Source organism: Sebastes umbrosus, chromosome 23 (assembly GCF_015220745.1).
Source record: "Sebastes umbrosus isolate fSebUmb1 chromosome 23, fSebUmb1.pri, whole genome shotgun sequence".
Lineage (NCBI taxonomy): Eukaryota > Metazoa > Chordata > Actinopteri > Perciformes > Sebastidae > Sebastes > Sebastes umbrosus.
In genome coordinates, this window is record NC_051291.1 from 9,815,426 (window position 1) to 9,827,869 (window position 12,444).

At 36.9% G+C, this 12,444-nt stretch overlaps 1 protein-coding gene across 1 annotated transcript; it reads left to right on the forward strand.

Annotated features, from left to right (window-relative positions):
* The first annotated feature begins 3,274 nt into the window (after positions 1-3,274).
* On the forward strand, positions 3,275-12,279 carry LOC119482786 (fibroblast growth factor 6-like). Its single transcript, XM_037760642.1, has 3 exons — positions 3,275-4,079; positions 6,927-7,030; positions 10,503-12,279. Exons 1-3 carry the CDS (start codon positions 3,746-3,748, stop codon positions 10,677-10,679), a joined length of 615 nt encoding a protein of 204 aa, XP_037616570.1. The 5' UTR covers positions 3,275-3,745; the 3' UTR covers positions 10,680-12,279.
* The last annotated feature ends 165 nt before the right edge of the window (positions 12,280-12,444 follow it).

Consider the following 12,444-nt stretch of genomic DNA (forward strand, 5'->3'; position numbering starts at 1 on the left):
TAATTTGCTTCTATATTTATTTCCCTTTGTAGTAATTACCCTATCTACTCTTTTATTTAATTTCCCCTTTTTTATTTATTCATTCATTCATTCATTAATTAATTTATTTTCACTTTTAAATGCATTTATTTATTTTTGCGTTTATTTTTTATTTTATTTAAATCTATTTATACATATACATATGATGTATGGTACATTTAATGGCATGTTTATTTATTTATTTGTTTATTTATTTATCAAGTCATTTATTTATTTATTTATTTTATTCACTTTTAAATTGATTTATTTTAAATCTATTTATACATATACATATTATTTTTGGTACATTTAATGGCAGTTATTTATCAAGTTATTTATTTATTTATCTAATTTTTACATTTATTTATTTATTTTCCCATTATTTTTTCTTATTTTAAAGTTATTTTTTCTTATTTTTGGTACATTTAATATTTATTTATCGAGCCATTTATTTAATTATTTATTCATTGTTTATTTTGGCAGGTTTCGTCCTCCATATATACCAAGGTGCAGGTGTGGAGTTTAAAAGAAGTGAGCATTTAGGAGGCAGGGAGGGTGTAATGAAAGACACTATTGCATTGTGGGAAATGTAGGATCAAGTGTTCGACCCATACTACACGCATAAAATTAGGATATCTCGACCTCTACTGCTTCAATTCTGACAATTCTTGTTTTAATCTGTCTCTTGTGAGTTGCCCAACTTCACGCAAGTACAATACTAAATCGCTGGAGTACCCCTTTAAGTTTTAAAGCAAACATGCCATACATATGATTCAGCTTCTAAAATGTGAGAATTTGCTGCTTTCCTTTATCTTGAAATATAGTCATATTATATAGGCATGCAATATGTAAGTTCATATTTAAAGATAAGTGGCATCTTGTTGTGCATTTGCTTCTGATTTTATAAAAGGTGTAATTACCAAAAAGCAGCCTCAGCCAGTGGAACAGTATTAGCTGAATTAATCTCAAGAGCTCAGCAGCGTCTCATTAACTGTGCCCACTCTCCATTGATTGAAGTTACACTCTGTCAATAACCCCGTAGTTTTGTCTATTCAGGCCTCGGATTGCATCGTCATGTGCTTACGCAGCAAATCATTAATTTGCTGGTCCAGTGTAGTCCGGCCTATCTGCTCCAGTGGGTTTCTCGTTTACTTCATATACATTCTTTATATATTAACTATAGAAATATACATGCAGTAATGTCGACAACATTATCTTTAAGTATATCAAATATGACTTTCAATGTAATGAATGTAAACATATATAAACACATTTCTGTTGCAATTGAAGTGTATCTCCACATTGGGATATCTGAAATGTTTTGTTTGTTTGTTGTTTTGCCATTATGGGTTGTCTTGCCACTGCTGTTTATCAGCAACAAGGCCGCTGTGGTTGCTAAGGTGGGCTTGAGGCACCCTGGCAGCCGAGAGCACCTCAGGGCCCCAGAGCCTGGTGCTCTATGACGTGTTGGGAATTCCCCCGAGCCTTCATCTCCTACCACCTTTCACACTGCAGGATGGGATGCAAACAGGGATGTAAAGGAGGGTAAACCCAGGGCAATCAGCTCAGACTTATTTTTTTACATTTTATCCACATTTTTGACAAAAAATTGGGATTTTTATAAAGTAAAGTTGTGATTTTTGTCTTATTATTTGATCATCAACTGCAGGTCTTTTTCCAAATTTCCTTCACCACTTTATTTCTGGACGTGAACTCAAAGCGATGCCATGAATTTGATTCACGCAGGTTATATTATTCTGGTAGTTGCAGGGTGTGTTACTTACAATAATAACGCGCAATCTGACCAGGCAAAATATCTGGTAGTGTAAACTTCCTGAACAAACAGCTAAGGAAGTGTCAGACAGGGTTGCCATTTGCTCTCCTGTGACTGGCTGTGACTGTTTTTACACCTTCCTTCTAAATAAGGCAGCAGGCTGCCAGGACATATGACCACCGTCCCGATTTGGGTTCTGGACACAGTATCCATCCATCCATCCCATGATTGCTCAATGCCAATGAAAGTCTCACACTCACACTCACACTCTCTCACACACACACACACACACACACACACACACACACACACACACACTCTCTCACTCACTCACTCACACACACACACACACACACACACACACACACACACACACACACACACACCCTCCCCTCCTGCAGGTCTCCCATGTGAGGAAGAGCTGCGTCAGGTCAGCCACAATTAGCCACAGGAAGACTGAGAGAATAGGTTAGATTACCTTCAAAATAAAAGCACATGAGGAAAATATTAGGCACCCTGAATGCCTTTGAGATGAGAGTTGATGTAAATTCATAAACTGTAATCTATCTTGTACATACATTTTGTGACATGAAAATAACATTGACACATTTATTCAGGTTTCTCCTTAAAGGGACTGTTTGTAACTTTTTACACGTATAAATCTACCGGGTCGGTTTCCAATGCGCGCTCGCTCGCATATGCGCGCTCGCGTGTGGCTACGCTGTTCAGACCGCTCCTCTGCCTGCTTGCCTTCACTCACACAGCGCGCTCGTCCTCGCTCCACCTCACATTTATGCGCGCTCACTCCACACTGCAGGAGAGTTAGTAGCTCTGAGAATATCTAATGAATGTACAGTGGACGTTTGTGCAGAAATAACTGCTGCAGCTCCTCCAGACCAACAGAGGTTTCCCGTGTCTTGTGAAGTGACGGGGCTCCGCAGCGAGAAACGTTATCGTCTCCGACCAAAACTCCGGTGTCTCCCCTGTTCCCTCCGACCACGGTCGGAGACAATGACGTTTCTCTTGACGTTTCTCGCCAACTATAGGAGCAGCATTGATTCATGGAGAGACCTTAGTCTGGTCAGCTAACATTACTGCCAACCAGGTGAAATATAGAGTGATATTGTGGTTTTAGCTGACGTGTGTCGCCTCACTGTTTTGAGCGATGCTCGTTCATGTCTATTTAAAGCGAGCACAAGCGCGAGCCCGACGCTGACTTTCGTTGACTTAACGGCCACAGGTGTCGCTGTTAACAAGCATTTCTGATTCTTACAAACAGTCCCTTTAAATGTGTAGTTTATTTAATTAGGTTTTGGAAGTTTTGGGAGAAGAGGTGACGCGGGGACTCACTGGAGCATTTGATACGTGTAAGAGTTGGAACGTGGCCACACTGATAAGGGTTTTATTTTGAAAAGGAGGACAGGAAACGCTTCTTGTTATTCCCTCAGGCTTATTAGACTTGTGATGTGAAGGTGCAGCACCCCCCCATCATTCCTATCAGAAGTGCTGCTGCTGCTGCTGCTGCTGCTGCTAGGGTCCTGTAACTCTCTCTCTCTCTCTCTCTCCTCCTCCTCCTCCTCCTCCCATCTCTCCCACTTTTTGATGGAGGGGGGTGCAGCAGTGAAGTCACAGTGATGTCATTCTAGGATGTGAGAGTCAAGGTGAGCTGGTTGTTTGCGGTGTGTCCCCTCCACAGACCAGCCTGTACAGAGGCTCGGAGCGGCGAAAGATGATCATCAGCACCGGCACCAATTCAAGCTCGCTCTGTCTCTCTCCATCTCCTCCTCTTCCTCCTCTTCCTCCTGCTGCTGCTGCTCAGATCTCAGGCTATGGGGCCCTGGTCTGCCTTGATCCCAACATAAGCCTTCACCACCACCACCATGCCAAAGGACAAAACATAAGAAGAGTTGCATTTTTAGATGCAGGTAACTTTGTGCCCCAAAGGTAAACTGGATGGCCAATGCGCAAAGGTGCGTCTCCAGCATGTCCAGGACGCACTGGATCTTCTCAGTTCTTGTACTGTGGACTTCTCTCTGGGGGATTGCTTCATCTTATCCGGTTCCGAGCAGGACTAATGCGACTTTAATGCTGGAGAAGAAGTGGGAGACGCTCTTCTCACGCTCCTATCTGGGTATAGCTGGGGGGAAATCGGAGCTGAACTGGGAGAGTGACTATTTGCAGGGCATCAAAAGAGTGCGAAGACTGTACTGCAACGTGGGCATTGGGTTTCACCTGCAGGTGCTCCAGGATGGCAGGATAAGCGGTGTGCACAGTGAGAACCAATACAGTGAGTTTGCATCCCACTGCAAAAAAGACCTGAAAAAGAAGTGTAATGCGCAAAGGAGCTGGCTGTGTGAAAGTTAGACTTGTCTTTGCATGATATTTTTTTTAAACAATATTTTTCATTAGTTACATTATTATGTAAATGTAACTAATTTTTTTTTTAAACAATATTTTTATTGAATTTTACATGTAGACATATATACATATATATACATACACACAGACTAACAATTTTAAGAATTAAATTATGTAGATTATGTAAATTATCATTAGTTACATTATTATGTAAATGTAACTAATTTTTTTTTTAAACAATATTTTTTTTGAATTTTACATATGTACATTTATACACATATATACAGACAGACTAACAATATGACTAATTAAATTATGTAGATTATTTCAATTATTATTAGTTACATTATTATGTAAATGTAACTACGTTTTTTTTTTAAACAATATTTGTATTGAATTTTACATATATACATATATATGCACATACAGACAGACTATAACAATATTAATAATTAAATTATGTAGATTATGTAAATTATTATTAGTTACATTATTATGTAAATGTAACTAAGTTTTCTTTTTTTTTAAACAATATATTTATTGAATTACCAAAAGTACTCATTATGCAGAATGGAACATTTCACAATAATGGATATTATTGGGTTATAATTAATGATGCATTAATGTATAGAGCTGCAACGATTAATCAATATCAACTATTCATTTAATCACCAACTATTATGATAATCAATTAATCGTTTGGGTTTTTTTTAAAAGAGAAAATGATCTGGTTCCAGTTTGTTAAATGTCAGCATTTGCTGCTTTTCTCTGTTTTATATCACTCTAAACTCAATATTTTGTTGTTTGGTTTGCGGGTGCTAGAGCTGCAGCGATTAATCGATTAGTTGTCAACTATTAAATTATTATTATTTTTTTAAACAATATTTTTATTGAATTTTACATATAGACATATATACACATACAGACAGACTAACAATATTAATAATTAAATTATGTAGATTATGTAAATTATTATTAGTTACATTATTATGTAAATGTAACTAAGTTTTTTTTTTAAACAATATTTTTATTGAATTTTACATATAGACATATATACATATATATACACATACAGACAAACTAACAATATTAATAATTAAATTATACAATGAAATGTTTAGTCCGAATTTCAAAGAAAGAGAGACACGACATTTCATGTATTTCACATATCTAACACAGAAAACAAATAAAATAAAAGGTAAGACAAAATAAATAAATACCTCAAAGAATAAGAAGAACAAAAAAAAAAAAAAATTTCAACAACAGCACTCAGCAACACACAGCAGTTTCAATTTGACTCGTCTTTGCATGATATTGTGACAATGTGACTGATGGATAGATTATAGTCTAAACTTTACAATGATATCTATAACTTCATGATATTGTGTGTTGGTTTACCCTCTTTATACTGGATCTATGTGTAAAATGGCAAAAAAAAGATTTTGATGATGGGGGGATGAAAAAAGGAGTGATAGCACATAGAAAGCTACCATTGCTGCAATGCTATCATGCATTTTCCAAAACTACTGAACATAGACCTTTAAAAAAAATCACCATGAGACTTGGTCCCTCCAAAGTGGCATGACGACCAAATGTTGGGGGTCTGGCTCGTGGACTAGATAGTAACGTTAGTTTACCAAAACCATTTAGCTTTAAAGTAGCCAATTTCATTTTCATTAGCAAACATCACTGTAATATCTATAGTAAAAGTGCTGCCTTTAACATCTGTTTTACTGGCATTCATAGCAATAACTGCTTCTTGGAGCAGTCTTTTTTTTTTTTTTTTACAATATTTTTATTGAATTTTTACATATAGACATATATATATATATACACACATACAGACAGACTAACAATATTAATAATTACATTATACAATGAAATGTTTAGTGAAAGATTTCAAAGAAAGAGAGACATGACATCTCATGTATTTCAATTATCTAACAAAGAAAATAAAAGATAAGAGAAAATAAATAAAAGCCTCAAAGAAGAAGAACAAAAAAACAAAACAACAATTTTAACAACAGCACTCAGCAACACACAGCAGTTTCAATTTGACTGTGCTTCCTTGACATCCAAGAAACTCCAACAAAGGTTTCCACACTTTTTCAAATTCTACTGCTTTTCCAAAAGCTATGTATGTAAGTCTCTCCAGTACAACACAAGATGCCATCTCCCTCACCAATACATGTATCAAAAGGTAAATCCATTTTTCTCCAAGACAAAGCTATATCATTCTCCTGTCCTGCAGGAGTCCAAAGTCAATTCAAATGAACTGTTTTGAGCTAACGATAAAGTTATCTGGATATATTCCTAGTATACATATCTTTGCTTGGTGAGGCACTTTCATCTTTGCATGATATTATTAATAAGACGTGGTTGAAAGTTTCCGAAATCAAAAACAGTGCACTGATCCTCTCGCATCCGTGCAGTGCGAAATATCCCCCCAAGCCAAAAACATGACATGAATGCTTGGGACCCAGTTTAGACTCACTCACTTATTTTTACCCCATGCACTAGCTGCTGCAGCAGGACACGCTCCCCCACACTCATCAGCACGCTGTAAACTACACTCAGCATTAAACTGCACATATAGGTGAATGCACACTAACTGAGAGCATCATCCAGTCGCAATGCACCTGCAAGGTTACACCCATCCACTGCTGCAGAGGCCAGTTAAGACTCCACTTTGTCCCCACAAAGAGGCGCAGCAGCAGCACTGTGTGACTCTGTGTCTCTCTGCTTCTCCTCTCTATAACATTGTGTCTCTGTTTAGGTCTAATAGAGATCTCCACCGTGGACCGAGGAGTGATCAGCATGTTCGGGGTGAGGAGTGAGCTGTTTGTCGCAATGAACAGCAGAGGAAGGTTATATGGAACGGTAGGTTTGTCTGCAACACACACACACACACACACACACACACACACACACACACACTGCTCAGTGTAAGATGAGTTCATGGAGCTGCTGCATCCCTGGGTTTATGAGCACTGTTGTGTTATTAATATGCTCTGATGATAGGGAGAATATGCCAGTGGGGGAAAGAACTACTCAGACCTTTTACTTATACAGAGTGAAAATACTCTGTTACAAGTAAAAAGTCCTGATATACAAGCATCAAAGTGCCAACTCATTATGCGGAATGGAACATTTCACAATAATGGATATTATTGGATTATAATTAATGATCTGAGCTGCAACGATTAATCGATGTTGTCAACTATTCATTTAATCACCAATTATTATGATAATCAATTAAGCGTTTTTTTTTTAAAAAGACAAATTATCTGGTCTAATCTACCAACAGTCAAAGAATAAATGAACATTTCATGATTAAAATCAACAGCAGGATAAACGTTTAACTTAACGGTGGCCAGTTAATGTCTTAGATTACAAAAAAATATTCACAAATATACAGTCTATATATATCAACATCAAATCCTGCAGTGGGTCTTTTGATACATGTTCAAAAATCACTGAAAAATGATCTGACCTTTCACTTATACAGTGTGAAAATACTCTGTTACAAGTAAAAAGTCCTGATATATATTAGCATTAAAAGTACCAAAAGTACTCATTATGCAGAATGGAACATTTCACAATAATGGATATTATTGGAATATAATTAATGATGCATTAATGTGTAGAGCTGCAACGATTATTTTTTTTTTAAAAGACAAATTATCTAGTTCCAGTTTGTTAAATGTCAGCATTTGCTGCTTTTCTCTGTTTTATATTATTTTAAACTCAATATTTTGTGGTTCGGTTTGTTGGTAGTAGAGCTGCAACGATTAATCGATTAGTTGACAACTATTAAATTAATCGGCAACTATTTTTATAAGCGATTAATCGGTTTGAGTAATACTTTTATTTCATATAGACTATTTATTGAATTACCAGAAAACATGCTATATTGTGATATATATTGTTATCGAGATAGGAAATTATCTATACTGTGTACCATATTGCCCAGCCCTAGTCTTAACCTTCAATAATACTTCATCATTTATTTGTTGATTATATTTTGTATTATTAATCTCAATCTGCAAAGTAACTAACGTTAAATGTAATGGAGTAAAACGTACAATATTTGCCTCCGAATTGTAGTGGAATAAGAAGTATAAAGAAGCAGAAAATGAAAAAGTAAAGTTCAAGGACCTCAAAATTGTACTTAAGTACAGTACTTGAGTAAAAGTACTTAGTTACCTTCCACCACTGAGTAAAAGTAGTAATACCACAATATAAAAGTACTTCATTACAAGAAAAAGTCCTTCACAGAACAGAAGTTTTATCAACAAAATGTAATTTATAAAATAAATTACTAATTATGCAGTGGAGTGGTCCCAGTCAGTGTATATTAATATATATTATTTGAATGTTGTTACTGGTGGGTTAACATGTATGCACATTTTAACTAATTTACACACATCTGGGTAGTTTTATTGTTAATGCATCATATTTTATTAACTGGTCATGTTGTTTTTATGTAAACTCTGATAAATATAGTGGAGTAAAAAGTTTAATATTTCCCTCTAAGATGTGGAACTGACGTATAAAGTAGCATATAATGAATATAATCAAGTAAAGTACCTAAAAATTGTGCTTAAGTACAGTATTTAAGTACTGGAATCACCTCACCAAGCTCATGATAATAAACTTGACTTAATCTGCCAACAGTCAAAGAATAAATGAACATTTCATGATTAAAATCAACAGCAGGATAAACGTTTAACTTAACGGTGGCCAGTTAATGTCTTAGACTACAAAAAAGGCAACGTTTTTTTATGAGATATTCACAAATATACAGTCTACATATACCAACATCAAATCCTGCAGTGTCTTTTGATACATGTTCAAAAATCACTGAAAAATTATACTGTAAAACACCTTAATGAATTTAGAAAACATTATACTGTACTGCAAGAAACAAGAAACTTGAATGCTCTTTAATACTGTATACAGTACAGTATTAGAGTGTACATACAGTATAAAGTGTATACAATGCTTGATGTAGTATTTAATGGTTAATAACTGTCCTGCTGATTTGTAATGAGCTTTGAGGAGGAGGTTATGTATTTTATTAAAAAGAGAACAATGTGTAGCTCTTAGGGTGGGAAGTAAAATAAACAATGTCATTTTAGATTTTAATTTTACAATTAAAGATTTATGTCAGTTTTATGCAGGGCTGGCCATCAAACCTCGATACTTTTTTTGTAGCATTAAGTACTGAAACTACCAAAATCTACTTTTGGTACTTACTCAGATTCAAACAGTTTCTGATTTAAATCATCATTTTGCCAGTTTTAGGCAAAGTTGTTGTGTTTAACCAAAATGTAACATTTGAGAAGTTAAGCTTCTTTTGTTAAATTAAAAAAAAAAGGTATATGAGGTATATAAAGTAGGGCTGCCAATCGATTCAAATATTTAATCGTGATTAATCGCATGCTTGTCCATAGTTAATCGCAAATTAATCGCAAATGTTTTTCTGTTCAAAATGTACCTTAAAGGGAGATTTGTCAAGTATTTAATACTCTTCTTCACACGCTCTGAAGAAGGCTCCGTGCCGAAACGCGTAAGCGTATGTCTATTATGATGTAAGCAATTTAAACAAGTGAAATGTTAGTATTTTATCCTCCTTGATTTTGAAATCTGGGATGTGCTACCCTATCACATTTTTATGCTTATTGGACTTTGGATCTAGCACTCCAAAGTGAATCCCATTGTTGAAGCGCAACCTCCTTTACCGAAACATATTTAATACTCTTATCAACATGGGAGTGGGAAAATATGCTGCTTTATGCAAATGTATGTATATATTTATTACTGGAAATCAATTAACAACACAAAACGATGGCAAATATTGTCCAGAAACCCTCACAGGTACTGCATTTAGCATAAACAATATGCTCAAATCATAACATGGTAAACTGCAGCCCAACAGGCAACAACAGCTGTCAGTGTGTCAGTGTGCTGACTTGACTATGACTTGCCCCAAACTGCATGTGATTATCATAAAGTGGGCATGTCTGTAAAGGGGAGACTCGTGGGTACCCATAGAACCCATTTTCATTCACATATCTTGAGGTCAGAGGTCAAGGGACCCCTTTAAAAATGGCTGAAATTTAGCGCAAGCTTGGAGCCTACCTGGGATTATTTTATGAGTTTTGAGAGCAAAAGCAGGAGGCTGGTATCTTTCGCAACAACATGTCACCTCCTCCAGTTTCCTGCTTTCTAGTCCGCTTGTTCACCACAGTAAAGGTCAAGTTGAAACCATGGATATGTTGTGATCTTCATCTTGTGTCTGCTATGAGATTTACTGACCCTCTCTCTCTCTCTCTCTTTTCATTTTTAGAGAGTCTTCGTGGACGAGTGCAAGTTCAAGGAGACTTTGCTGCCCAACAACTACAACGCCTATGAGTCTTTTGTTTACAAGGGCTTCTACATCGCCCTCAGCAAGCATGGCCGCGCAAAGAGAGGCAACAAGGCCACCACCGCCATGACCGTCACACACTTCCTCCCGCGACTATGAGAGAAACTGGCAATAACTCAGTAATTTGCACATGTGGATGTTCTTCCAGGTAATATAGAAACGCATAGTCACGATATACACACCGATGGACTGCGAAAGAAAACACAAATATTTATTCTGTTTATATATATATGTATATTTGGATAGCTATCTTTGTATATGTTCTGTGCTGCTTGTTGTTTTTATGGACGGGGAGAGTTGAAGCCTTTGCCTGTCTCACTTTACCTTGGTGCTTGCTGTAACTGAACTACGTGTCACTTCCTTTTTTGAGATGGAGGATGAGCTATATCCTGTGCTTTTAAAGAGTGAAATGAATACTTTTTATTACCTCAAAGAACCACTTTACTAGATGAAGGGATGCATGGACTTCTGCTCAAATATCTGCTAAGTTTATGATTTCTTTCAAACCTTTTTGAGCGCTTGATGGCTCCCTGCTCGATTATCGATGTCCGGCAGTGGGAGGAAACTTAAATGCACTACCTTTGCTGCACGAATTTAAAGGTGCCTTGGTGTTCCCACTTGTGGCCCCCTTAAACTTGCATGTAAGAGACACCGCTGGAGTCAGAAATAGGGCTGACACTCCGGAGAGGGCCTCAGAAGGGAGGGAGGGGGGTTGGCTATCTCTGGTTTATTTTCTTTTCTGTAATTAGATCGATTAAGTAATATACAGTCTGTGGTTGAGACCAGAGAGCGGTCAGCCATGGATGGTGGCACCGGGCCATAAGTTTGACTGTGTGTCTAATAAACAGGGTGGAATACTTATCTATCTGAGCATGGAGGGAGTTTTGGCTTGCACAAGGATCAACTGAAGCGAGCGCACAGTGGAAATGTACCTGCACATTGTCTTGGACAGAGCTCCTACAGTAAAGCAGCTTTTGAATCGCAAAGCTTTAGCTGCTGTTGAAAAATGATGTCCACTGAAAAACGATGTAAATAGTCGCAAATGTTAAAAAAGAAGAATTCAGGAGCTTTTTAAAACGCTGCTTTGTCGCAGTTGCCTGAACGAGGCAAAAAGAGTTCAGGTTGCACTGTTAGCCATCGATGATGGTGCCTGAATGTGTTTGGTGAGAAATCGTTCCCACGTTTGTTTCTTTGAATTGATCTTTTTTTTATGTGGAGTTTTGGTGGAGTGTGTGCCCCCGGGCCATTTCCCCCGCTTGTCTGTGTGCTCTGCAGCAGCACTGCAGTGGCAGCGAGGTGTTGGGAGCTGGAGGCTGGTAGTTTTAAATGCAATTAGGGAGGAGTCAATCACGTTTCCCCTGAAGGACTAAAGGACAGTGCAGTTGGCGGACTGGATGCACGCTATAAGAAATGTCATTTCTGTTGATTTTTAGCCTGATTTTACGTGAGCAAAACGTGAGCATAGAAGCACCTTCTTAATATATAATACAGTATTCATAGAAGTATTGGTATGCATAGTGGCCATTTGTTCACAAAGCTGAAGATGTACCATGCTTAATACACTCATTGTGGATCAATTTATAGTTAATTAGGGCTGCAACTAATGATTATTTTCATTGCCGATTATTTTATCGATTAATCGATTAGTCTGTTTGGTCTATAAAATGTCCGAAAATGGTGAAAAATGACGATCAGTGTTTCCCAAAGCCCAAGACGACGTCCTCAAACGTCTTGTTTTGTCCACAACTCAAAGATATTCAGTCAACTGTCATAGAGGAGTAAAGAAACCAGAAAATATTCACATTTAAAGGTCCAATTAGGGGGATCTATAGGCAAAAATGGAATATATTATTAATAAGTATGT

What these genes read in the sequence shown, in the direction of transcription:
- LOC119482786 (XM_037760642.1), top strand. Translation starts at nt 3,746, where the DNA reads ATGGCCAATGCGCAAAGGTGCGTCTCCAGCATGTCCAGGACGCACTGG. An exon ending in GCACAGTGAGAACCAATACA is followed by an intron (nt 4,080 to 6,926) that starts GTGAGTTTGCAT and finishes GTCTCTGTTTAG; the next exon opens with GTCTAATAGAGATCTCCACC. An exon ending in GAGGAAGGTTATATGGAACG is followed by an intron (nt 7,031 to 10,502) that starts GTAGGTTTGTCT and finishes TTTCATTTTTAG; the next exon opens with AGAGTCTTCGTGGACGAGTG.